The sequence below is a fragment of the Erythrolamprus reginae genome, chromosome 3, assembly GCF_031021105.1.
Source record: "Erythrolamprus reginae isolate rEryReg1 chromosome 3, rEryReg1.hap1, whole genome shotgun sequence".
Classification (NCBI taxonomy): Eukaryota; Metazoa; Chordata; class Lepidosauria; order Squamata; family Dipsadidae; genus Erythrolamprus; species Erythrolamprus reginae.
Genome location: NC_091952.1, coordinates 8791164 through 8819101, shown reverse-complemented (window position 1 = coordinate 8819101; position 27938 = coordinate 8791164). Strand labels below are relative to the sequence as shown.

At 45.0% G+C, this 27938-nt stretch overlaps 1 protein-coding gene across 3 annotated transcripts in view; it reads right to left on the bottom strand.

Annotated features, from left to right (window-relative positions):
* Positions 1 to 521: 521 nt before the first annotated feature.
* The window catches only part of EEF1A2 (eukaryotic translation elongation factor 1 alpha 2), a 64769-nt gene continuing 37352 nt past the window's right edge, over positions 522 to 27938 (bottom strand). For all 3 annotated transcript variants that reach the window (XM_070744457.1, XM_070744458.1, XM_070744456.1), the window contains 6 exons: positions 25600 to 25779; positions 19730 to 20026; positions 16440 to 16590; positions 8684 to 8940; positions 5082 to 5316; positions 522 to 873 (listed from right to left, as the gene is read on the bottom strand). In XM_070744457.1, coding sequence (XP_070600558.1) covers positions 746 to 873; positions 5082 to 5316; positions 8684 to 8940; positions 16440 to 16590; positions 19730 to 20026; positions 25600 to 25779 — 1248 coding nt within the window. In that variant the 3' untranslated portion in view covers positions 522 to 745. The remainder of the gene's footprint in view (positions 874 to 5081; positions 5317 to 8683; positions 8941 to 16439; positions 16591 to 19729; positions 20027 to 25599; positions 25780 to 27938) is intronic.

Sequence of the window (27938 nt, the reverse complement as noted above, 5' to 3'; positions counted from 1 at the left end):
TAGGTAGAGGTACCACTGTATATGTATTGAGAGAGGCTTATTACATTGTATCTGTATTGAGAGTATTGACTGATGTAATTGTGTATGACGATTGTTCTTGACTAAGCTATTTGCCAAAGTAAATAATATTTGTACACTTAATGTATCTGGTTATCTGAATTACTGCTTGTATCTCTGGGCTATCAGTTGGATATCTACCACCTCCATGTTTCCTCTGTGCATCCTTGGTTAACTCAAGGGTTACTCTGCACACTGCTCAACATTCTCCAAGCTTGGCGTTTTTTCTGCAAACATTTCATTACCCAACTAGGTAAGTCCTAGTGTGGATGCTAATGTAGTGTGGCCCTGTCAGTGTGGATGCGAGCGTTCTTAGTGTTTCCTTTTTGCTTTTAAAGGGTGCTTAGGGGTGCTGTGAGAACAGAACCGCCAAGAAAGGAACAGCCGCAAAAGAAGACTAAACCTCTCCATCCGCCATGCAGACATTACAGGGATACAAGAGGACGCCAAGAGGACGGGGAGGATGGGATGTTGTACCAGTTTTATTGGTAAAATTGAACACGAAGGCTCACAAACGCTGGGACATGCTTTTCCTTTTAAAGAACTTCCACTGGACCTTAATAGTGAGCATCCAGTCGTTGACGTACAAACTTTTACAAGCGGATGTGTAGACATACGCCTCGGGGGGAAGATGACGGCATCCGGGTCGGGTCGATGGGTGCTGGGCGAGGAACAGGAGCCCCACGATTCATTTGCCAGCCTTCTGGGCTTTCTGTGCGGACTTGGTGACTTTGCCCGCCCCGCCGCTCTTCTTCTCCACGTTCTTGATCACGCCCACCGCCACGGTCTGCCGCATGTCGCGTACGGCAAAGCGCCCTGGAAAAACGGCAGGGGTGGGGGTGTTAGAACAGCACCTCAGTTGTTAGTCCCTCTCAAAACAAGGTTGCATCATGCCTCATTTGTGTTTGTGTGTCAGTGGTGAAATCCAAAAGTTTTTACTACTGGCCTTGTGGGTGTGGCTTGGTGGACGTGACGGGGGAAGGATACTGCAAAATCCCCATTCTCTCCCTTCTCCAGGGGAGGGATAATGCAAAATTCTCACTCCTGGGAAAGCATGCGTGGAACCAAAAAACACGCAAAATCGGCAAAATCTCTCACACGAGCATCCTCACATGAGATTTTGCTTCCGATGCATGCGCAGAAGCCGAATTTCGTGCGGGCATGCACTGAGGACACCCGCTACCACAGTACAGTAGTACCTCTAGATACGAGTTTAATTCGTTCCAGACCCGAGCAGAGTTCCCTCTTAATTTTTTTTTTTGGGGGGGCGGAAAAGTATAGTGTCTGAGCGGCAGTCCCTTTGGGACTGGGCAGCACAGAATAAATAAATAAATAAATAAATAACAAACAAACAAACAAACAAACAAAACCCACCCTGTTTTTGCCTCAGAGAATTTCAAAATAAAATACTGTACTGTGTGTCTATAACAGTGAGCTCATAATAGGGCAACTCTATCAATATCAAAATGCCACTTAAATAGTTGAGCTAGTTTCAAACTAGATTTCGATTTTCTTTCTCTCTTCCTTACTCCCATTCTTTTTCTTTCTCTTTTCCTTCCTCTCTTTTTTCTATCTGTTTCGCTCTCTTCCTCTCTTCCTCTCTCTCTCCTTCCCTCTCACTCTTTCCCTCTTGGCTTCTGGGCAGGTTTGGAAAACTCTGAGTTGATGATGATTTTTAAGTGAGCGATTGCTCACTGCTCAGCTTAGAGGGAACTATGGACCCAAGCTCGTAAGTCAATCAACTCGCATCTCGAACGAATGCCTTTAGACTTTGTTTTTCGCGCCGAGATAACCAGAAACAAGGATTCTTGCGCCACCTAGTGGAAGCTCGGCTCGTATCCCGAATTTGAGCTCGGGTGTCGAACAGAAATTTTGCTCGTGTCATGGCTCGTAACTTGGAATACTCGCATGTGGAGCAGCTCGTATCTAGAGGTACTACTGTATAGTGTGGCCCGTACTAGTTGCAACTCCTTACCGGTTATGTCTCTTCAGCAAGTTATCCATTGGTATAGGTTCGTGATGGCATGATGGGACACATACCAGAAGTGGTACGCAGAGCCGTCTTTCCGGGCACGCCAGCTGTTTTTGAGTTGCTCTTCTGAGTTCCAGTGCACATGTTGGTTTTCACACGTGTGGGAGCACTGGAAATTGGAAGGGCAGCTCACTGGCGTGCATGTGCGCACCAGGAAGCTAAGCTTCCGATTTCCAGCACACCCGCTGGTCTTCCCACGCACATGCGCACCGGGAACCAGAACACCAGGTGACAGGTATGCATGCCGGAAAGCTCAGTTGCTATTTCGGTTTCCCATGCTCCCTCAAGCGCATGTGTGCGCACTCCTGTTTCGGTGCTCCGTCCCAAAAAGGTTCACCAACTATACTACCAATATAGGTAGTCCTCGACTTAAAATCTCAATCGTGCTCCAAATTTTTTTGGCTAAGCAAGACAATCGTTTAAGTAAATTTTGCCCAATTTTATGACCGTTCTTGCCACTGTTGTTAAGTGAATCACTGCAGTGGTTGAGTTAGGAACCCGGTTTTTAAGCAAATCCGGCTCCCCTGTCGACTTTGCTTGCGAGAAGGTCACAAAAGGGGAATGATACGAGCCGGGGATGCTACAACAGTCTTAAATACGAAGTCAGTTAAACAAACGTCTGCAATTTGATCACGTGACCCTGGGAATTCTGCAATGGTTGTTAAGTGTGAAAAAAGCCTTTTACAGCACCGTTGTAACTTTGAACAGTCACAAAAAATACTTTGGGCACTGCATTGATAGGAATGCTAGGGGACTTTTTCAAATCGATTTGGGTACGTGTGGCAATCTTTAAAGACCATTTAAACATTTCGTTGTTGTTGCTGTTGTGATGGGAAATGGCTTTACCCAATTTGGGAAAATTTACCTAGATTTGGGGAACACAAGTCTATAAAGAGCATCGCAAATTCTGTGGTCCATGGGCCTGTCTTAAACTATCAATGCAAGAATTTACCATGCTAACAGGGGGGGGAAGTGACACGACCATTGCAGCATTATCATTTTCATGTGATCGAAATTCGGATGCTTGGACAACTGGCTCGTATTTTTGAAAAGTGACTTTGACCGTTTTCCACGCTTACGACTGTTTTTCACCCTGTGGCAGCATCCCTCTTGGTCATGTGACCAAAATTCAGACAATTGGCATGTATTTGTGATGGCAGCATGTGATTCCCTTTTGCGATTCCCTTCTGAGCAGCAAAGTCATGGGAGAAGTCACATTCACTTAACAACCATGTTGCTTAGTTGCATCGATTCACTTAACAACGGTGGCAAGGGAAGTCATAAAATGGGGCAAAACTCACTTCACAACTGTCTCAATTAACAACCGAAATGTTGAGCTCGTAAGTTGCAGACCGCCTGTTATCTTGTAACTGCGTTCACAAAGATCAAGTACCATGGTGGCACGGTGGTTAGAATGCGGTATTGCAGGCTTCTTTGCCAGTCTGCTGGCTGACTGCAATTTGGCAGTTCAAATCTCACCACCAGCTGAAGGTTGACTCAGCCTTCCACCCTTCCGAGGTGGGTAAAATGAGGACTCAGATTGTTGGGGGCGATATGCTGACTCTGTAAACTGCTTAGTGAGAGCTGTAAAACATTGTGAAGCGGTAAATAAGTCTTAAGTGCTTTTGCTATTCCGTTCCGTATTGCAGGGTAACTCTGCCCATAGTCTTGAGAGTTCAATCCTGACCAGCTCAAGGTTGACTCAGCCTTCCATCCTTCCGAGGTGGGTTAAATGAGGACCCAAATTGTTGGTGGGGTGGGCATATACTGACTCTGCAAATTGTTTAGAGAGGGCTGTGAAGTGGCATATAAATGTCAAGCAGGTGATTGGACTAGAAGACCTCCAAGGTCCCTTCCAACTCTGTTGTTGTTGTTATTATATTATTATTATATTAATATTAATAATAATAACAACAATAACAACAACAACAACAACAACAACAATAATAATATTTGTATGCCGTCCCTCTCCGCAGACTTTTATTGTTGTTATTATTGCTGTTGTTATTATTACTTATTAGATTTGTATGCTGCCCTTCTCCGGGGCAGCTCGAAGTGGTTGTTGTTGTTAAGGTTAAGTTCTATTAATATATCAACATCATTTAGACCATGGTGGCAAACCTATGACACAGGTGGCACGCAGAGCCATAGCTCAGCTCCAACATTTATTATTTATTTATTTATTTATTTATTTATTTTGTCCAATACACAATGAGGGTTTTAGTGAGTATATATCTATATACACATAGTAAAATACATGATGAAGGTTATAGAGGAGATACTCATAGTAAAATATATCTAAGAAATAATAGAAAAGAAGGTATAGTAATAGAAGATATCAATGAAAGAATAGAAGAAGAGATATAGGAATAGAAGAAAGGTATAGGAGATGTAGGAGAGCAATAGGACCGGGGACGGAAGGCACTCTAGTGCACTTGTACTCGCCTCTTACTGACCTCTTAGGAATCTGGATAGGTCAACATGCATGTGTGTGCCAGCCAGCTAATTTTTGGCTCATGCAGAGGCTCTGGGAGCATGATTTTGGCTTCCAGAGGGCCTCTGGGGGATGGGGGAGGGTGTTTTTACCCTTCCCTGGCTCCCAGGGAAATCTTTGGAGTCTGGGGAAGCTGTTCTCACCCTCCCCAGGCATTGAAGTATGGGGGTGGTCACTCGTGCATGCATGATAGCGTGCGTGCATACTTTTTCAGCATCCGAGGAAAAAAAGGTTCGCCATCACTAATTTAAACATATACCGCTTCATACTGCTTTTGCAGCCCTCTCTAAGCGGTTTATAGAATCAGCATATTGCCCCCAACAATGTGGATCCTCATTTTATCCACCTGGGGAGGATGGAAGGCTGAGTCAACTTTGAGCCGGTGGTGAGATTTGAACCGCTGACCTGCAGATCTAGCAGTCAGTTTTAGTGGCCTGCAGTGCTGCACTCTACCCACTGCGCCACCCGGGCTATTAAGAGAAGGGGCCAGGGTCTCACCTAAGGGTGGGTATTGGGAGAAGCTCTCGACACACATCGGTTTGCCAGGGATCATCTCCACGATCGCAGCGTCTCCAGATTTCAAAGATTTGGGATTGTCTTCCAGCTTCTTGCCAGAACGCCGGTCAATCTTCTCCTTAAGCTCGGCGAACTTGCAAGCAATGTGAGCGGTGTGGCAGTCAATGACGGGCGAATAGCCGGCGCTGATCTGTCCAGGGTGGTTCAAAATGATCACCTGTTCAGCAAAAGAAGAAGAATGACCAAATTAGCTTGGATCGTGGTCATGTGATGCTAAATGAGTGTTGTCCTGCATTCTTGGATTGATTGATTGATTGATTGATTGGATTTATATGCTGCCTCTCTCCAAGGACTCGGGTCAGCTTACAACATATAAAAAAGAAAACAATACAATATAGTAGGCTAAAAATCCAATTAATTTAAAACTAAATACAGTGGTACCTCTACTTACGAACCTAATTCATTCCGTGACCAGGTTCTTAAGTAGAAAAGTTTGTAAGAAGAAGCAATTTTCCCCATAGGAATCAATGTAAAAGCAAATAATACGTGCGATTGGGGAAACCACAGGGAGGGTGGAGGCCCTGTTTCCTCCCAGGAGATTCCTAGAGAGGCCCCATAGAGGCTTCTCCCCACTTTTTCCAGCCCTGTTTTCTCCCAGGAGATTCCTAGAGAGGCCCCGCAGAAACTGTTCCCTGCCTTTTCCGGTTACAGTTTCAGAGGCTCAGGTTTGTAAGTGGAAAATTGTTCTTGAGAAGAGGCAAAAAACTCTTGAACACCCGGTTCTTATCTAGAAAAGTTCGTAAGTAGAGGCATTCTTAGGTAGAGGTACCACTCCATAGTAATCCTAAAATCCCCAATTATATTAAAAATCAATCATACCCATTCAGACAACCATACATAAAGTTTTTTGGCCAGGGTGCTAAGGTCTAATAGCCCCAAGCCTGCTGACATAAATGAGTCTTAAGACTCTTGCGGAAGGCGAGGAGGGTGGGGGCAGTGTGAATCTCCATTTGTGGTGTTCCGTTTTGTGTTTTTAATTGTATGTAGTACATCATTGTTTCTTAACGTTGGCCACTTTTAAGACGTGTTGATGGACTTCAACTCCCAGAATTTCTCAGCCAGCCACCTCTACAAGGATATGTTTTAGAGGTCTTAATCAGTAATGGGTTGCAAATCCCGTTGCTACCAATTCGCGCACCCGCTCGCGTGCTTAAAAGCATCCAGGGCAAGTGGGCGGAGCCTCCTGACACCACCACTACTACCGGTTCATAGATCCATAGCCCTATCTGGACCGGGAGTCACTGCTCACAGTCACTCATGCCCTCATCACCTCGAGGTTCGACTATTGTAACACTGTCTACATGGGGCTACCTCTGAAAAGTGTTCGGAAACTACAGATCGTGCAGAATGCAGCTGCGAGAGCAATCATGGGCTTTCCCAAATATGCCCATGTTACACCAACACTCCGCAGTCTGCATTGGTTGCCGATCAGTTTCCTGTCACAATTCAAAGTGTTGGTTATGACCTATAAAGCCCTTCATGGCACCGGACCAGGATATATGCGAGACCGCCTTCTGCCGCACAAATCCCAGCGTCCGGTTAGGTTCCACAGAGTTGGTCTTCTCCGGGTCCCGTCGACTAAACAATGTCGTCTGGCCGGACCCAGGGGAAGAGCCTTCTCTGTGGCGGCCCCGACTCTCTGGAACCAACTCCCCCCAGAGATTAGAACTGCCCCTACTCTCCCTGCCTTCCGTAAACTCCTTAAAACCCACCTTTGCCGTCAGGCATGGGGGAACTGAAACACCTCCCCCGGGCATGTACAATTTATGCATGGTATGTTTGTGTGTGTGCTTGTTAGTAAATGGGGTTCTTTTTAAACTTTTTTAAATAATTTAAATTTATTTGGATTTGTTACGATTTGTTATATTTTGCTGTGAGCCGCCCCGAGTCTGAGGAGAGGGGCGGCATACAAATCTAAATAATAAATAAATAAATAAATAAATAATAATCCAGGCCTTATGGGTAGGAGCCCACAGCTGGCCTAAACATCTGGGTTTTGTTTGCTGGGGGGAGGGGGAATTAACATTCAAAGTTGTCCCAAAGATGCTTTTTTAAGAGGCAACTGGCCCTCAAAAAGGATGCAGAAGATAAGCTTGTCTGCAAAGAATATAAATTCTTTTGATTCCCCACCATCATGTCAAAAATTGAAGAAGCTTCTTGAATGAGAAGCAAAATGTCTTTTAAAAAACCAACCAGAAAGTCCAGTTGCCTCCTGAAAAAAACACCTTTGGGACAACCATGACCTGGATAGTTGAGACTCTCTGTAGACTTTTACATCTGAAGTTGCAATGGACATCTCGAAAAGGTTCTAATGCCCTCGTTCCGAAGATCCAATAGTTGCCCCGCAGCCATGTGACCGCATTTTGTCGACCAGCCTGCATTTATGGGTGTTTCCAACAATCACATGATTGCGATTTACAATTCCGTTTGCAGAAATTTAGTCCATGGCAAACCATGGCTTTGCTTAATGACCATGTGGTCGTAAAACTGGGCCCAGTTGCAAACCAAGTCACCATGTGACTGGACCCAGTTCTACAATCATGTTTACGATGGTCGCAAAGCGAAGAATCAAGGTTGTTAAGCATGTTTTGCATGTGGATGCAAAATTCCGGTCACTATTGGGCTTGTGTGGCCGAGGACTACTTGTACCAGATTTGGGTAACCACGTCATAAAAGCATGGTCAATACTTGTTCCCTGATAGGATACAAACATAGCCTCGAAAATGAGTCGTGGGAAACCGCCAGCTAGGCTGGAAGGAGGGGTCAAGTGAGGCCCTAGCTTAGAATCCTTGCATAGCTGTAATGGGCATCAGTTTGAGTTTCCCCAAGAGCCACGAATCCTTATTTGGGTCATTCCCAGGGGAAGGCAAGAGATTCTTGTAAAGTAAGTGCTAGGCCAGTGGTTCTCAACCTGGGAATCGGGCCCCCTTTGGGGGTCAAACGACCATTTCACAGGGGCCAACTAAGACCATGGGAAAAGACAAATTTCCCATGGTGGTGGGAACTAAAGCTTCTATTCTGGCGCCTTGGAACATATTTTTGCAATCCGACCAATCAGGAGTTTATAGTGGGGGTGTCTCTCTGACCTCCCTACCAATCAGCTTAAAGCTCTGTTGGGAGAATTGGCACTAGGCTTATGGTTGGGGGTCACCACAACAGGAGGAACTGGATTAAGGGATCACGGCATTAGAAAGGTTGACAACCACTGTGCTAGACTATGGGTGTCAAACTCAAGGTCCATGGTCTGGATCCGGCCCATGGGGTACTTAGGTGTGGCCTGTGGGCTGCCCTGAAAACCACGAAATACTCATCTGTGGTGCCTCTGCCAGCAAAAATGAAGCTCAGGAGGGCCGCGGGGAGCCATCAAAGCCGAAAACGGAGCTCAGAAGCCTGTTTTCGCTCACAGAGTGCTCAGCCACCACTTTCTTAACTGACTTTCGCTATCCAGAAATGGCTCTGGTTGCTTGCTCCCAACAGTTAGGCCCCGATGAGGCAGCGCTTCAAAATGGCCTCCCTCTGCTCACCTGAGAAGTGAACTGGGCCGCTTCCTGAGGCGGGTCTGATTTGCTGTCTCCGCAGACGTTGCCCCGGCGGATGTCCTTCACGGACACGTTCTTGACGTTGAAGCCAACGTTGTCTCCTGGCAGAGCTTCGCTCAAGGCCTCGTGGTGCATCTCAACCGACTTCACCTCGGTGGTAATGTTCACGGGGGCAAAGGTGACCACCATGCCAGGCCTGAGGATCCCTGTCTCCACACGGCCCACGGGGACGGTCCCGATACCTGTGAACGGCCACAAAGACGGTCAGATCAATATAACAGCCACCGGGGAATGTGGCGTCTCAAAGACATCGGGAAAAAATTCTTCCTGACAGGCTGATTTTCAATCCCCGTCTTCTTCTTTCCACCTGTAGCATTAACCTGCACATCTGGGGGGGGGGGGGCTGTTTTGGTGGCTGTGATCAGAGAATACAATTTTTAAATATTTATTTATTTAGACTTATAAGCTGCCCCTCTCCTGGTGGACTCAGGGCGGTGGGAGAGGTTTCCATGGGGGGGGCAGTATTTAAATGATGGGGTTAGAAGTTAAGATTTATTTACAAGCAGCAAATTCCATTGTAGGGTCTAACCAAGTGTTGTGTAAGTGTGCATAAAGAAACTGCTTTGTTTATAATTATAGAGTTCCTTCATACAATTGTCAGAACTGGGCTCGCACATTAAAAATAAAGGGCTAAATTTGCCTGTATTCAAGGAGAAATGTAGAAGTCAGGAAAAAGTGTTTCAAAAATCAGATTCCATATATTATCTATCCTGTTCTCTCCAAATGGCATCCCCTCATAATAAGCCCAAATGGGCTTTTGAGTGCATGGCAATAAGGGTTCCAAAAACTCTAAGACAGACTGACTGACTGACTGTCTGTCTGTCTGTCTGGGTTTGGATAATTACTAAGGAAATGGCAGTACTATTAGTTAAAAGTAATGTGATGGGAGAATTTAGAGAAATAAAACAAGCAGCAATAGAAAGCGCTCAGGCGGTCATAGTCTTGGGTTGGAAGGATGCGACAAAATGGACAATGCAAAATTGGTACCGGTACATGATGTATCACATTCAATTTGAGATTATGGATAAAAGGATGAATTTGGTTAATGAAACTGATTTGCGACAACTGATGGGACGATGGGACAAGGTAAGACGATATATATGGCGAGTAGAATCCGAGACCAAGCTACAAGAAATAAATTGGAATCGCTTTATAATATGTAAAGAACCGTTGTACCTACCTGAACGGTCTTCTCGATGCCCTGGAAGGAGAGTCCAGCATGGGTTTAGCTCAAGTCTTATTGGTAGGACTGAGTTGCAAATTAACATAAATAAATAATAATTAGGTACCGCCCCCTTGCTGCCCCAAGTAGCCAGTTTTAAAAAACGAAAAGGTGTAAATTAATCAAGTTTATTAACAACCATAATGCAAACTTTAATAACAATCAAACCAGAACTCCCATGGTTCTTAGGGAGGGTATGGACTCTCCTTCCAGGGCATCGAGAAGACCGTTCAGGTAGGTACAACGGTTCTTCTCCCATGCCTCCTGGAAGGAGAGTCCAGCATGGGATATACCCAAGGTTTTAATGTTCCAGGGAGGGAGATTGATGAACCATGGGCTGTACCTCCCCGCACACTTTCTGAAGTACACGTCTGCCAAAGGCCGCTTCAGCCGAAGCGAAGGCATCTAACTTGTAGTGACGAATAAAGGTTGTGGGTGAACTCCATGTCGCGGCTCTGCAGATGTCTTCAAGTGGTGCCTGCGTCGCCCAAGCCGCCGAGGAAGCCGCACTCCTTGTTGAATGAGCCTGTATACCACTCGGTGGAGTCCTTGAACTCGCCTTGTATGCCTCAACTATACACATCCTCACCCACTGGCTGATGGTATTAGAAGACACCTTGCAGCCCATTTTACTAGAACTAAATGACACAAACAAAGCCTCAGTTTTGCGTAAACTGCTGGTACGCCTGATGTAAAGTTTCAATGCTCTGCGTACATCTACCTTGTGCCATTTAAGTTCTAAGGGGTGATCCCCACGAGTACAGAAATCCGGTAACACCAGCTCTAGAGCTCTGTGAAAGTGTGTGTTGACTTTTGGGAGAAAGGTGGGGTCCAGGCGTAAACAAACTCTGTCCGGATGAAATTGGCACAAATCTGATCTTACCGACAATGCGGACAGTTCGGACACCCGCCTCGCCGAGGTGACTGCCACCAAAAAGGCCGTCTTGAAGGAGAGATAACGCAGTGAAATAGTCCTTAGCGGTTCGAAAGGTGGCCCCGTGAGGGCCTGAAGGACCAAAGTTAAGTCCCATGTTGGAAAACGACGAACAGGAGGAGGGTGTGTGTTCTTAGCCCCTCTGAGAAAGTCCCTAATCCACGGGTGGTACGTTAAGGGTCCCCCATCGTCCCGTTTTATAACAGTGGCAAGCGCTGCAACCTGGCGCTTTAGTGTGTTTGGCGCCAGACCTTTCTCCAAACCTCTCTGCAAGAATTCCAAGATAGGTATGACTGAGGAATCCTCTGGTCGTAAGTTTCTGTCATGGCAGAAGGAATGGAAGGCTGCCCATGTTGCCTGATAAATCCGGACGGTGGACGGACGTCAGGCCGCTTGAATAGTCTTGATAACATTCTCGGGAAGGTGACAGCTCCTCAACCTGTCCCCTTCAAATGCCATGCGGTTAGATGGAACCATTGGGGTTCCGGATGGTACACGAACCCCTGACTGAGGGAGATCTGGTCGTCCGGGATCCTCCACGCTGGAGAGATGGACAGCTCCTTGAGGTCCGCAAACCAAGGTCTCCGAGGCCAATGAGGTGCCAGCAATATCACCTCCGCTTCCTCCATCATGATCTTCCTTACCACTGATGGAATAAGCGGAATCGGGGGAAAGGCGTATAGTAGGGCTTTTGGCCACTGAAGATGTAGTGCATTGGTTCCTTCGGCTCCCGGAGATGGAAATCGGGAGTAGAACCTCGGGAGCTGGGTATTTTGGGGAGTGGCGAATAGGTCCACCACCGGTTCCCCGAACCGGCGTGAGACTTCCTAAAATAGAAACGGATCGAGTCTCCACTCCGTCGGGTCCAGTTCCTGGCGGCTGAGCCAATCCGCCTGTTTGTTGTCCTCCCCCGCAATGTGTTCTGCATGCAGGGAAGAGAGATGAGTCTCTGCCCAGTCGAAGAGAAGGACCGTCTCTTCCATGAGCCTGAGAGAGCGCGTTCCGCCTTGGTGATTTAAATGTGCCCTGGTCGCTACGTTGTCTGTGCGTACGAGGACGTGCTGACCTTCCAGCAAGGTGGAGAAGGTCAGCAAAGCCAAGCGGACCGCTCGCAGCTCCAAAAAATTTATATTGATTGGACGTAGCTCCTGGGGGCTCCAGAATCCCTGAGCTACCTGAGAATGGACGTGGGCACCCCACCCTAACAGACTGGCATCCGTGGTGAGGATAGTATGGCGGAATGGTCCGAAGGGTGTGCCCTGCCGTAGTGCTGGGGATCTCCACCATCTCAGGGAAAGATGCAACTCGCGTCTCACAGAAGTCAGACGGTGTGTATGGCTTAGTCTTCGACGCTGAAATGGGAGTAAAGTCCACTGAAGCAGTCGGTAATGGTAACGGGCCCAAGGAACAATGTCCACGCAGGAGACCAGGGTCCCCAGCACCTTGGACAGAAATGACAATGGAACCCGTCGCTCCTGTTGCAGGCTGTTTACCAGAGAGCAGATGTTGAGTTGCCGCTCTGGAGAGAGATATACTTTCTGGGCGACCGTGTCTATCACTGCACCCAGATGAATGAGTCTGGTAGCCGGAATCAAGTGGCTTTTTGGCACATTGATGGTGAAGCCGTGAAGTTGTAGACAACGCATCGTAGTTTGCAAGTCCTTGTGCGCCCTCTGGCGGTTTGGCGACAGAAGTAATATGTCGTCCAAATATGCTAAGATTCGGATTGGTCGGGACCGTAAATCGGCCAACAGGGTGTCCAGTATTTTCGTAAAGGTACGTGGGGCCGATGACAGGCCAAAGGGCATTGCCCGGTACTGGTAATGGACGTTGTGCAGGCAGAATCTGAGAAACTGTCGATGGGTCGGGTGTATGGGAACATGTAGGTAGGCCTCCTTTAAATCGACCGAAGTAAGAAGGTCCCCTGTTCGAACGGAGGCCAGAATGGAGCGGAGGGAGCTCATCTTGAACCGGCGGTAAAAAACATATTGGTTCAAACGTTTGAGGTTCAAGATGAGTCTGCAACCCCCGGAGGCTTTGGGTATGAGGAACACCCTTGAATAGAAACCCGTACCTTCGGAACCGTCCTGCACGGGTTCGATCGCTTGGATCTGTAAAAGGTGGAGAATTTCCTGATCCAAGAGAGACCTCCTTGCGGGATCTCTGGGTACGGGGCACGTGATGAAATGCTGAGGATGGCTGTACATAAATTCTATTTGTAGCCCCCGGGTGATGGTGGCTAATACCCAGGGGTCCGAAGTGGTTGCTAGCCATTGTTCGCTGAACTTTTGTAGCTTGCCCCCCAGAGGAATGCCGTCCAGGCAGTCACTTGGAACGGCGAGCATTGCGTTGCTGGTATCCCCGGAAAGGCCGTCTTGTTTGGGAGAAGCCTCTGCCCCGGTCTTGGGAATACTGTCTGTCATTCCTATACGATGTTGTAAAGGTACCCTGGGAGTAAGGTCTGGCCGGCTGTGAAGTGGCCGACCACGAGTCCCACCGAAAGGACTGTCTACGGAAGTACGGACCAGTCCTTCGGTCCTGGTGGCGGAAAGATCTTGGAAGGACCTTCCTCTTATCCTTATCCTCCACCAGGACAGGATCAAGGGCCTCCCCAAACAACTTTGTGCCCTCAAAGGGAGCCGAAGACAATGTCCACTTCGACTTGGCATCCACTTGCCAATTTCTTAGCCAAAGTAAACGTCTTGACGAAATGGTGGACGCCATAGCCCTGGAGGCAAATTTAGCGGCATGCAGAGTGGCATCAGTGGAAAATTCCGCCGTCGCGAGGAGCTTATTCAAGTCCTGGCGCAATCGAGTCTCGTCCGGGCCCAGCCTCGCCTGAACCTCCTGGATCCACATGATGGATGCCCGACTGAAGAACGAGGCAGTGGAGGCTGCCCGAAGAGCCCATGCAGCCATCTGGTGGGTCTTCTTGAGAAGTGTCTCTGCCCTTCTTTCATCCGGTTTCAAGTTGTCAGCTGTCTCCGAAGGTATGACAGCGCGGGAGACCAATGTAGCCACTGGCTTGTCCACAGGGGAAAACTGAAGCAGGGTTTCCATGCTGTCATCAAAAGTATAAAACCTGCGTTCCAGGTTGGAAGGCCCCTGCGCCGCAGCCGGATGCTGCCATGGGCGCTTCACATTTTCGAGAAAAATTTCCAGAGCAGGAACCTTGTCCGATTCCTTGGTTGGCTCCTTGCATAATGCCGCCGAAGTACGTGGCCCATCTCCTGGTTCCACTAGTGGTGTTGCTCCCGGCACATCCAAGGCCTGCTTCGCCTTGTGTAATAAAACCCTAAACAAGGAGGGTTTAAAGAGGCCGGCCACCGGTGGCTGCTCTGGAAAGGTGAGTTCGTCATCGGACAGGTCATTGCCGTGGTCACTGCCTTCCTCAAAGTTGGAGTGGTCAATTGACATGGAATCCAACCCAGTAGGGGGCGGTGGAGCTGACCAGATGTCTCTGGGTTGGGTAGGCTGAGATGGAAAAGCATTTGCCCGCTGGCTTGCTGCAGCTATGCCCTGCGTATATGCATTGGCCACAATGTCCTGCAGTGTAGGTGCAAAGGCCTGCCAAGCATCTGTATGGTCTCTTAAACCTGCTGCCGTTGGAGTGAAGGTAGATGAGGGGACATAGAGTGGTGTCTGTAACCCCGCCTGAGGCAGTGCTTGGCTGTGAGAAGAGGAAGGCCTCTCAGGCCTGGCTGCAGTTGATGGCAGTGGAGGTGGAATCTGCCTGTCAGGGGACCAGTCCCTTTCTGTTGCGGTGCCCTGGAGGCCCATGGAAACAGCAGGTGAAAAAGCAGATGGAGGAAAAGGCTGGAAAGGGCCTATAGTGAGCCCACCTATGACGGGGGGGGGACAAGGCCGCCTCCAAACGCTGCTCTAGGGCCTTGATCTTCCTCTCAGCCTCACGAAGGGAGGAACTTGATTGGGAGGATTTATTCTTAGGCTTGTTGGCCTTATCCTTCCCTTTGACAGGTGTATTTACAGTCTGGGCCTGCTCCTCCGCACTGACCAGCTGGTCTGCCATATTTATTGTTATAATATTGGGCAGCGTACTCACGATCGAATCCACAAAAGCACACAGCCACAGTCGTTCGCTAGAAACCGAAGGCTCTCACTCGCAAGTAATAGCCTGCAGGCAAAACTGACAGCGAAATACAGCGTTTCCATAGGCTGTCAGCCTACCACGTGACTTCGTCGACTGTCTCCGGGCAGAGTTCATGGGACTGACACTTGGCCAGCTGCCCAGTTCGCGCCTAATTAAAACGGCCCTTTGATGCCGTTCGCGCGTCTGGCATGTTGCCAACAAAAACATGGCGACGAAAAGAATCGCCTCACAGGGCGAGCTGCCACTCAGCGAAGCCGTGAAACTCTCCGCAGCCGCCATCCGACTCTTTTAAAAGCTCTACGGAGGTTGCCGAAGCCTCCTTTTGCCGCTCGCCCCTGCGAGCGGCCGATCAGCTGTTAGGCGGCTTTTAATTGCCGCCGCGGCTTTTCTTCGGCGTTCGTTTGTCTCCCGCCGCCCCCGACAATGGGGAGGGACGGACCCCCCCCCCCCCCCATTTGGGGTGAATTGGGCTCAGTGGACCACCAGGTCCTAATACTGATTTCATTATAACCCGGTTGCTCCTCGGTGGGCAGTACCCGCTGAGGGAAGAGGCCCCAAAAGGAGAAAAGGTGGGGGTGGTGCCCGCGGAGGGCAGAGACCCCATCAGATCAGGAACCTATTAAGTGAGAAAAAAGGGAACAAAATTAAAAGGTTCACATACATTTATTAACATTTAATTCACATTTCTATACTCAACCTAAAGGAGAGAGAAAAACTCATGTCCTTAACCTTGACTGAGTTTTTTAAAACTGGCTACTTGGGGCAGCAAGGGGGCTGTACCTAATTATTATTTATTTATGTTAATTTGAAACTCAGTCCTACCAATAAGACTTGAGCTAAACCCATGCTGGACTCTCCTTCCAGGAGGCATGGGAGAACAGATACTTTGCTCTTGGGTTAAAATGGTTTATATAAGAAACACCCCCGATTTGGTGGTGGGGTGTGAATGTTTGTCTGGTGGTGGGCACAAATCACAAAGCACCTGTTTTATGTCGTGTGTGTGTTTATATTTGAAAAAAAAACCCAATAAAAATATTTAAATATAAAAAAGAGGAAGGCAAAAATGCCCCCGCTTTTGCGAAAACATGCTCTCGTTTTTGCCTTCCCCCGCCTCTCAAACCCTCTGCACACTCCATTTTTGTGAATTTTTTTGCAAAAATAGGACATAGGAGGGGCTGCAGGAGACCAAAAACGGCTGTTCTCAGTGTATAAAAGATGCACCAACATTTCCACTCTCTTTTAGGGGAGAAAAAGGTGCTTCTTATACTCTGAAAAATACGGTAATAATATTTAGAGCTTGTCTCGTTTGCTGGCCTGCAGAAGGGTGTGTTGCAGTATGTTATGCAACAAGGGGTGCAACCTGAGGAAACATAAAAGGTCAGCCAAGGATGGGCTTTTCCCCACCAGGTGTTACCTCCAATTTTGTAGACGTCTTGAAGGGGCAGGCGCAGAGGTTTATCTGTAGGGCGAGTGGGGGGCAGGATTGTATCCAAAGCCTCCAGGAGAGAGACCCCGCTGGCGTTGCCTTCTTTACGTTCCACTTTCCATCCTTTGAACCAAGGCATCTAAGCGAAAAAATGACAATTTTTGAGTAGGGCACCCACTGTACAATCCAAAGTTTCCCATGCAGACACATTCCCCAAAAGAGGGAAAATATCACTTTCTTTTTATTAATGCGCACGTAACTGATATTGGAACTTTTAATCAAGGCATTCAAAGTAAGTACATATAAGTATTGCCCACAAGATCATATTGTGAGCCGCCCCAAATCTTCGGAGAGGGGCGGCATACAAATCTAATAAATAATAATAATATGCTGCAATGTCCTGCCTATCAAGCTTAATATTAATCGCTCCAAAGTTGACTGTAAAAAATATGACTTTAGTAATATGACTTTAATAATCGGGTTGTCGAAGTGTGGAACTCATTAACAGACTCTGTAGTATCATCCCCTAAACCCCCAACATTTTACACTTAGACTATCCACGGTTGACCTCTCCAGATTCCTAAGAGGTCAGTAAGGGGCGTACATAAGCGCACTAGAGTGCCTTCCGTCCCCTGTCCTATAGTCTCTCCTATATCTGGTATTTCTTCCCTACTATATCCTCTATAACCTTCATCGTGTATTATTGTGTATTGGACAAAAATAGATAGATAGATAGATAGATAGATAGATAGATAGATAGATAGATAGATAGATAGATAGATAGATAGATAGATAGATAGATAGATAGATAGATAGATAAGTAAATAAGTAAATAAATCAACACAAAGTAAAGTAGGAAAAAGAAACAACATTATTGCGAGTGAGTGAGTGAGTGAGTGAGTGTGTTGTTTGCTCCTTGTTTATTGTTGTGAATGCTCCTCGTCCACCTCTAGTAATGATAGATTCTGAGGAGGATGAGCCAGGCCCATCTTGGTACCCTGGGCCAGTGGTTTTGCCAGCTGATGCAGAGAGTGAGAGTGAAGGAGAAATACACCTGGATGAACCTGAAAAACCACCAGAGGTAGCAGATATGCCAATGACAGTAGGGTCTGACTTAGACAACGAGGAGGAAGACTATGAGCCTTTGTTAGATGCCCGCTTTAGAAGACTAAGAAAGCAACAAGAATACTTGTATGGAAAAAGGAAGTTGTCTGTAGTTTTTAACTCTAGTGAATTGCTGATCAACCTCCTATATGTATTTAAGCGTGGAGTATGGGTAATTCGGGGTAACGTTACGACGTTTTAGTTTGGGGAAAGATTAGAAGTAAAGGTTAGTTGGGGGAAAGATCAGAAGCAACATGAGAAAATATTATTTTACTGAAAGAGTAGTAGATGCTTGGAACAAACTTCCAGCAGACGTGGTCGGTAAATCCATAGTAACTGAATTTAAACATGCCTGGGATAAACATAGACCCATCCTAAGATAAAATACAAGAAATAGTATAAGGGCAGACTAGATGGACCATGAGGTCTTTTTCTACTGTCAATCTTCTATGTTTTGCAATGGAATCAGATGAGAATTTGAGGTCTCAGCCAGGTTACGCTAGCCATCTGTTATTTTCCTGGTAAAAATCCTTGGAGAAAAAGTGCCTTATCTGCTGAAATGCTGGGACGGTGTAATTAGTAAGTCCGTGAAACTGGAGAATTCTTATCTCATGAAGGAATGCGAGCAGCTTTGATCTTTGGTAGCAGCCTAGCCAGGAACTGTTATATCTTAATTACCCTCACTGAAAAACTGCCAAGTTTATCTTACATGCATGACTTTAGCTTGTAAAATTGACACTTTAAGTGAAAAAAGACCGATTTGAAATATCAATGTGTGGATTCCTCCTTTGTGTTCCAGCTGCGTAGGCTGGGATAGAACATTTATATGCAATGGGTTGTTGATGGTATGTGGTTTTCTCTTTGATTAGGGTATTATTTTCTGCTTGACTGTTTGTCTGGAATTAATCCTGCTTATCTGGGTGCTGGCTGATGGAGATGTATTCATTTGTTTCCTTCTTAGCCCTTTTATTGTCTCTTTTGAATTCGGTGTAAATATGGGTTACGTCTAGGAGCCTCTTGACTGCCTGACTTGGCTGAACGTCAAGGAATTCCTGTAGGATAAGGACAGGCAGACCCTGGGGACATAGTCAAGGGAGGAATTAGCCTGGAGTCATTATGTTGCCACAAAGGACCTAAAAGCAGCCCTTCTTGAATTTCCTTTCTTCAATGCTGCTCAGTGGGTGCATATCATTTTTTTTAATGAGGGAATTTTCCTCTCATACAAGAAATATCTCTTTTTCAAGCCCCTTTCTGGCAACTTTTTAAGAACATCATAAACCCATTTATTTTGATAATTTATTAGATTTTTTCAACCCACATTTATTAATTGATAAGTAAGTCAAAGCAGCGTTACATATCTGATAATCCATCCCATTTTCCCTATAACAATAATTTTGAGAGGTGGATTGGGATGAAAGAGAGGGACTGACCCAAAGTCACCCAAGCAGGATTTCATACCTAAATTGGAACTGTCACTCATCGTCTCCTGGTGACTGGCCCAAAGCCACCCAGCCAGCTTTCATGGCTAAGGCGGGATTAGAACTCATTGTCTACTGGTGATTGGCCCAAAGCCACCCAGCCTGCTTTCATGCCTGAGGCGAGTCTACGGAGAGGGGCGGCATACAAATTTAATAAATAAAATAAATAAATAAAAATAAATAAAACTCTCAGTACCTGGCTTCTAGGTCACCACCTTAACCACTATATCGAACTGGCTCTCTTTTCCACTAAGGGGGGGAGGGAATGAAGAATACTTGCACTCATGTTGGTCTAGAATTATTGAGCTGCCTGAAATGCAAATATATATAATGTATTTCCCCATTAAAGAAAAGGCTTGAGAGACAATCCACCAATGGAACAGAAGTTGCCTTCACAAGTTGTGGGAGCTTCATCATTGGAAGCTTTCAAGAAGTGACCGGACTGCCATCTGTCAGAAATGGTGTGGGGTCTCCTGCTTGGATTGGGGAGGGGGGTTTGGGCGGGCTAGAGGGACCACAAGGTCCCTTCCAATTCTGTTACTCCGAAACCGAGCAGGACTTTGGGTCGTTCTGAAAAGCAAAGACTGCAAAGTTTAATTTTTAAAAACGCTTACAGGTGTAAGCCAGATGTAGCCAACCCCAAAGCAAATGTGGAACGGGAGCTCCCTCTCCCGAGTTGGCCCTCCCGAAACTTACGTTGGGAGACGGTTCCAGCATGTTATCGCCGTGCCAGCCAGAGATCGGGACAAAGGGGACGGTGGCCGGGTTGTAGCCGATCTTCTTGATGTAGGCGCTGACTTCCTTGACGATCTCATCGTACCGCTTCTCGCTGTAGGGAGGCTCCGTGGAGTCCATCTTGTTGATGCCGACGATGAGCTGCTTGACGCCCAACGTGTAGGCCAGCAAGGCGTGTTCGCGGGTCTGCCCGTTTTTGGAAATGCCCGCCTCGAATTCCCCTACACCGGCAGCGACAATCAGCACAGCACAATCAGCCTGCGGGGAGGAAAATGTTTCATGTAGTTTAATAAATTTTATTTATTTATTTGTCTGTCCGTCTGTCTGTCTGTCTGACTTATCTATCTATCTATCTATCTATCTATCTATCTATCTATCTATCTATCATCTATCTATCTATCTATCCATCTATCATCTATCTATCTATCTATCTATCTATCATCTATCATCCATCTATCTATCTATCATCTATCTATCTATCTATCTATCTATCTATCTATCTATCTATCTATCTATCTATCTATCTATCACTTACTTACTTACTTACTTACTTACTTACTTACTTACTTACTTACTTACTTACTTATTTGGATTTCTATGCCCTCTTTCTCCGTAGACTCAGGGCGGCTTACAAAGTGGGAACAATACAAAAAACATAAGTGAAAAATCCTATATATAAAAATGTTATACAAGCCATCATTGAGAATGGGTGAATGAGTGAGTGAATATGTTGTGTGCATGTGTGTGCACTCATACAGAGAGAGAGAGGGAGAGAGAGAAAGAGAGAAAAGGAAGTGCCTCAAAGGAACAGACAAGAGTTAAATCCTAGAGTGGCAGAAAAATGCATGACAAAACAATGGAGAAGAATGCTAGAGAGGAATAATGTTGGTTGTCTGCTGTTTTGTTGGGATAGACTTTTTAGTGTTGTTATTATGTATTAGGTCATTTTTAAAATTTGTATTGTTTTCACTGCTGTAAGCCGCCCTGGGTATGCGAGAAGGGCAGCCTATAAATTTAATAAATCATAAAAATAATAAAGCTGCATGCAAGGCAGGCATAACACCTGCAACTTCTTCCCCTTTTCATATTAGCAACAAACAACATTGTAGTTGTATACATATAACAGGAACAGGAAGTGCCTCACAGGAATAGATAAGAGGTAAATCCTAGAGTGGCAGGAAATGCATCACAGAACAATGGTATGAATGTTAGAGAGGAATATAGTTGCATACAAGGCAGATGTAACACCTGTAAACAGACAACACAAGCACAGCTCTAAGATTCCCCCAGAGTGTGACATGGCCAGGGGATCTGGCTGCCCCCATTAGCCTTGTCCCCAATGCAAGTCACTCGCCCTCGGTCTGGAAGCCAAGAGTCATGGATGACCTGGCCAACTGGTCCATTTTCAAGATCTTCCCAGCCGCCACAAAGAAAGCTCTAACTACTACTAACCCATGCAAAATATATTTAAATATCTACAAGGGCCCAACTGGAGATGTCACTTGATGCAGAGAGGTCTCCTTCCCTATTCAGCCTCTACCTTGAATGAAGATAATTCTGTTTCTTGGAGCCAATCTAGGATTTATCTTTGTATCCACAAGTGGTAAATAAAAAGGATTAACTTGGTGGGGCTGGCTAGGCAATTCTGGGAGTTGATCTCCACCTATTTTAAAGTGGCCGAGATTGAAAACGTTCCAGTTAACTCATCATCCATCTTCTTCTGCCAGTTATGGAAGTATACTGCTCAAAAAAATAAAGGGAACACTCAAATAACACATCCAAGATCTGAATGAATGAAATATTCTCATTGAATATTTCATTTGCACAATTATTCCATTTGCGCAGCAGCATGTGAAATTGATTGTCAATCAGTGCTGCTTCCTAAGTGGACAGTTTGATTTCACAGATGTTTGATTTACTTGAAGTTATATTCTGTTTTTTAAGTGTCCCCTTTATTTTTTTGAGCAGCGTATTTAGGTTTCTGCAAACAATCACAAGCTATCTGAAGTCAAAACTCCTTCCTTGCTGGTGGGCTTTATATGTTCAAACAACACGCTGAACTTTCCCTTAACTTAGTTAAGAGGGTTCACAGAGTTGGGGTGAGTGGAGGAATGGTTTTAAAACATTACAGCTTGGGAACCTCCGGAACAGAGGTTGTTGTTACTACTATACTACTACTACTATAAAGTTGTTGGAACTACAAGTACCAGATTTCCCAGCCAGTACAAGAAATACACAAATTAAATAAAAGCCAATAAAAACCAGGTCAGTGAATTAAAGTTATCAATGAGCAACTGTGTTTGTTTGACTTGATTTGTCGCCCATCTCTCTTTGAGACAATTCAAAGTTTAACCAACCTTTTTAAAAAAAATAACGTAATTGAAATGATCATAATTTGTGCTCATTACTTCTAATTATCAGCAGTTCCACCAGACTCCCACACCCAAACTTCAAAATCTACTACTTTGAATTTTGGCATTCTACAGTCTATTCAAACATGTTTTTTTATTCATTTTAAATATTTTAATTGTTCATCATTGTGGAATATTTGAGAATATTACATTCCTTTCCAGTCCGTGAATGTAAATATACTGGTAAGCAGATTCTTTTCCCTATTTTCCTCCCCAAAAACTAAGGTACATCTTAGATTCTGGTGCGTCTTATACTCCGAAAAATGCGGTATTCAGGATGCCAATAAGCAGAGCACGGCCATTTTGTGAGCTTTCTCTCAATGGTTCACCCAAGGTGCTTCTCAACCAATCCTGCCTTTCTCCTGTAACTCCATGAATTCTAAAAATAAGGGGCTGATACCTAAACCCAACTCGTCCCCTGGATTCTATGAATAGGAGATGAGCTAGGAGTAGGAGTAATCAAGCCTTTGAATTCCTGAGGGAGGGAAGAAATGAAGACATGCTTGAAACATATTTGTAGGGGTTTTCGCAGCCTACAAAGGGTTTTGCTGAAATGCAGAAAATCAAGTTCATAAGCTGCCATATATCCAATATCTAATACAGGGTAGTCCTTGGATTAGAGGCTAAAATATAGGAAGAACAGTTGAAGAAACTGGGTATGTCTAGCTTAATGAAAAGAAGAACCAGGGGAGACATGATAGCAGTGTTCCAATATATCTCAGGGGTTGCCACAAAGAAGAACCTATTCTCCATAGCACCTGAAGGTACAACATGAAGCAATGGTTGGGAATTAATCCAGGGGAGAAGTAACTTAGAACTAAGGAGAAATTTCCTGACCGTTAGTACAATTAATCAGTGGAACAGCTTGCCTCAGAAGTTGTGAATGCTCCAACACTGGAAGTTTTAAAGATTTTTTATTCATTTATTTATTTGTCAAACAATTATAGAGTGATAATTTGTACAATTTAAACTGATAAAAAGTAACAAAAGAAGACAATAGGACAGGGACGGTAGGCACAGTGGTGGACAACCAATTGTCTGAAATAATGTAGGGCAGTGATGGCAAACTGCTTTTTCCTTGAGTGCGAAAGAGTCTGTGTGCACACTATCGTGTATGCGCAAATGTCCACACCCATAATTCAATGCCCGGGGAGGGCGAAAGCAGCTTCCTCCGCCCCCTGACGGCCCTCCGGAGGCTGGAAACGGCCATTTCCCAACTTTTAGTGGGCCCAGTAGACTCATGTTTTGTCCTCCCCAGGCTCCAAAGGCTTCCCTGGAGCCACAGGAGGGTAAAAAGAACATCTCCCATTCCCCCAGAGGCTCTCTGGAAGCCAAAAATGCCCTCCCAGAGCCTCTGTGCAAGCCAAAAACCAGCTGACCGGCACATTCATGTGTGCTAGAGCTGAGCTAGGGCAACAGCTTGCGTGCCAACGGATAGGGCTCCACGTGCCACCTGTGGCACCTAAGCAGGGGGTTGGACTAGAAGGCCTCCAAGGTCCCTTCCAACTCTGTTGTTGTTGTTGTTATTGACTTAAAACAGTTTGTTCAAAGTTACCACTGCAATGAAAAAAGTAATTTATGTCCTTTTTAAAAAAAACAACTTATGACTGGTCACATGATTAAAATTCAGATGCTTGGCAACTAGCATATATTAATGAGGGTAACAGAGGCCCTGGGTAATGCGATCCCCTTTTGGGACCTTCTGACAAGCAAAGTCTATGGGGAACGTAGATTCACTTAAAGCAGTGTTACTGCTTTAACAACCACAGGGATTCACCGAAGAAAAGTGGCAAGAAAGTTTGTAAAATTAGGTAAAGCTCACTTTAACAGCTGTCTCGCTTAGCAACAGAAATATTGGACTTAATTGTGGGTTTTTTAACTGGAGGACCATCTGTACAAAAAACTGGTATAAGGTCTCCTGCTTGAACATTTGGTGGGACTAGAATATCTCCGAGGTCCCTTCTGGCTCTGTTATTCTGTTAAGGCCTAGGGGTCCCCAAACTTGACAACTTTAAGACTGGTGGAATTCTGGGTGTTGAAGTCCACCAGTCTTAAAGTTGCCAAGTTTGAAGACCTCTGTGCAAAGGTCACAAGGGCTCTTGTTAACCCCAGGACAGCCAGCTGCTCCTAGAAGGATTCCCTCCATGTATTGTGAAACACACAGAAATCTTGAAATCTAACCCATGTAAGTGAGACGGAACTCAGGCAAAGGGAGACTGGAAGAAAACCTTGCCAGATATCTTTGCATCTTTCTTTAACCCATTGACTACGCCACTAGGATAGGGTCAAGCTAAGGGATGGATACTATTGGCCCTTTAAGGCCTTGTTCTTCTTCCTTCTCCTCCTCCTCAACCCACAACCCCACTCCCTTCTAGCACTGATAATGTTACTTAATTGGGTAATGAAATGTCTGTTAAAAAATAACCCAGCTAAATTGGGGTTGGGGGGGGGGGCAAAAAGGGCCACAAAAGATTGAGTATTGTTAATTATTTTCCACATGGTCATGGATTCTGCAGCTTGCTTACTCAGCCTGGACTTTGCTGCCTTTCCATAGAGGAAGAATAAGGTTTATACAGCACCCATTAGGCTAAAACATCACCCTTCAGCAATATTCTATCCCAATGTTCAGTGCCTAAGAACCTATGATTACAACAATGATATATGGGCACAATGCCACAGCTGGATTGAGTTAAGAAATAGAAATTTAAAAAGGTTTGCCATCAAACCTTTATGATACATAAAGATCAGTAAAATAAAGACTGTAAATATGTAAATATGAATGATTTGAATAGGGATTTTGTAATTGTATGAAATAATATGAATATTACTGTAATTAATTAATATGTATATTATTATAGGACTTAATGAAATATCTGATGTAGCAATGCAGAAATACTGAATACTTGCTGATATTATAATTTTTTTGTTGTTGTTTGGTTTTGGTTTTTTTTTTTGTTGTTATTTATTTGTCTGTTTCAAAATATATTTGAAAACCATTTTTTTTTCAGGGACAAAAACAAAAACAACCCAGCTGAGAAAATATCAAAGTCCCCACAATTGTCTTCTTCTCCCTCCTCCTCAACCCACAACCCCGCTCCCTCCTAGCACTCATGATGTTACTTACTTGGGCAATGAGACATCTGTAAAAAAACAACCAAGCTCATAGAGGACTAAAAATCCCTCATTATGAGTGGATGCAGAAGTTAAGGTGGTATTTCCTGAATTAGTAGCCCAGTATTGGTGCACTTCAATACACGATGCTGTGGCCCTTTCCCCCAATCCACTGCCCTCCAGCTTCCCAAATTCAGAGGCTCAGCCAATTGGAAAAATGCCAGATTGGGAAAAACAGAATTTAGGAGAGGACCCCACCTAGCGAAGCTCCCTGCTGCCAACTATCCACCCTACCTCCCCTTTTCTCACCTGTGAAGTCCCTGTGATCATGTTCTTGATGAAATCTCGATGGCCTGGAGCATCAATGATGGTGATGTAATACTTGGTGGTCTCAAACTTCCACAGGGAAATGTCAATGGTGATGCCTCGCTCGCGTTCAGCTTTCAATTTGTCCAGCACCCAGGCATACTTGAAGGAACCTTTCCCCATCTGGCAGGTAGGAAAAAGGGGAAACAAAGAATACAGGTTGGATACAGGTAAAAGATGAAGGCAAAATTCTGGGAAGCATCAGACCACAGGTGTTTGTCTGTCTCTGAACCATGAATTCTGTTGCTGGGTCTCAAAAGAAAGACTTTTAGCAATAGCATTTAGATTTATATACCGCTTCATAATGCTTTTTACAGCCCTCTCTAAACAGTTTACAGAATCACCTTATTGCCCCCAATAATCTGGGTCCTCATTTGACCCACCTCGGAAGGATGGAAGGCTGAGTCAACCATGAGTTTGTGGTGAGATTTGAACTGCTGAACTACAGCTAGCAGTTAGCTGAAGTAGCCTGCAGTGCTGCACTCTAACCACTGCGCCACCCCAGCACTTTCCCATAAAGTGAAAAATATTAAATAAAGAGGGTAGTCCTTGACTTACAACAGCTCATTTTTAAGTTCACCTGACTTATGTTCGGATGCTTGGCAAATGACTCACATTTATGACAGTTGCGAAGGATGTTTGTGTTTTATTTTGTATAATAATGTAGACTGAAGTTGGCAGTTAATTTTTTTTGTGCAGGGTACAATAACAATAAAGTAAATGAAGCCATAGTGTCCCAGAGTCAAGGGACAACCTTCTGAATGAGCAAAGTCCATGGGAAAACCGGGTTCACTTAAAAACTTATGTTACTAATTTAAGAACTGCAGTGGATCACTTAACAAACGTGATGAGAAGGGTCGTAAAATGGAGCAAACTCACTTATCAAACGTCCCACTTAACAACATCAATTTTAGGCTCAGTTGTGCTTGTAAATTGAGGACCACCTGCTTATAAATCATTGGTTTAGTAATGAGGGCATTGAAAGGGGCTAGACAACAAGCCACGGATGTCAACTAATCAAGGAGAGAAGCAACCTGGAACTAAGGAGAAATTTCCTGACATTGAGAACAATTAATCAGTGGAAAAACATCCACAAATTGTGGGTGCTCCAACACTGGAAGTTAGAAGACCTCCAAGGTCCCTTTTAACTCTATTGTTCTATTTTTTTTTTAGAGATTTACGTCCATTTTTTATACTTTACAGCATCATGTGATCAGCATTCCCATGACAATTGATATGGATTTATGACAGATGTAGCATTCTAAGTGCTAACCTGGCCGATGCATTCACACGGTATGCTAAGTCAACTGGGTTTTCATACAGTTTAGTTTGTACCTGGCTTTGCCTATGAAATTCTTTCTTTAGTACAGTTAATCCTTGACTTGTGGCTACAAAATTTCTGTGGCAAGCGAAACCATAAGACAGGGCAAAAGCTCCATTAATGATTGTCTTGTTTAACAATGGAAATGTTGGGGCTCAATAGTGATCGTATATCAAGGACCACCTCTAGTACAGAAACTATATTGACTTTTGTAGTCAGGATAGGAGAAAAATTGGCAAAATCTGACTCAAAATAAAGCTTGAGCTAGCTGCAGGATTGTTGGGAAGATGACAGTGTTACAATACCAAATCATTCTTGCCATGAACCAATAATGTATAATTACGGGGGAAATGCCCAATTTTGTTCCATTATGCCAGTTCCATTATTTTTTAACCCATCTTATTCTGTTAGGCGTGGCGAGAGAAAATTATGCAGTATGCTATGCTAGCTTTCTGGCTTTACTGATATAAACTGATATAAATTGATATAAACTGATATAAACTGATATAAACGCTCGACTATCATCCCAGTGCCAAAGAAGCCCTCCATCAAGGAACTGAATGACTACAGACCAGTTGCTCTAACATCTGTAGTTATGAAAACCTTTGAAAGGCTAGTGATGTTCCATTTGAAAGCCATCACGGATCCACTGTTAGACCCCCTGCAATTTGCATACCGAGCAAATAGATCAACAGATGATGCTGTTAATATGGCTCTACACTACATCCTTCAACATCTTGAATCTCCAATGACCTACGCCAGGGTCCTCTTTGTGGACTTCAGTTCAGCATTCAATACCATCGTACCGGACATTCTCTTAACCAAACTAAATCAGCTAGCGGTACCTGAACACACTTGTAAGTGGATCACAAGCTTCCTAACAGACAGGAAGCAGCAGGTGAAGCTAGGAAAAATCACATCAGATATATGTACAATTAGCACAGGTGCCCCCCAAGGCTGT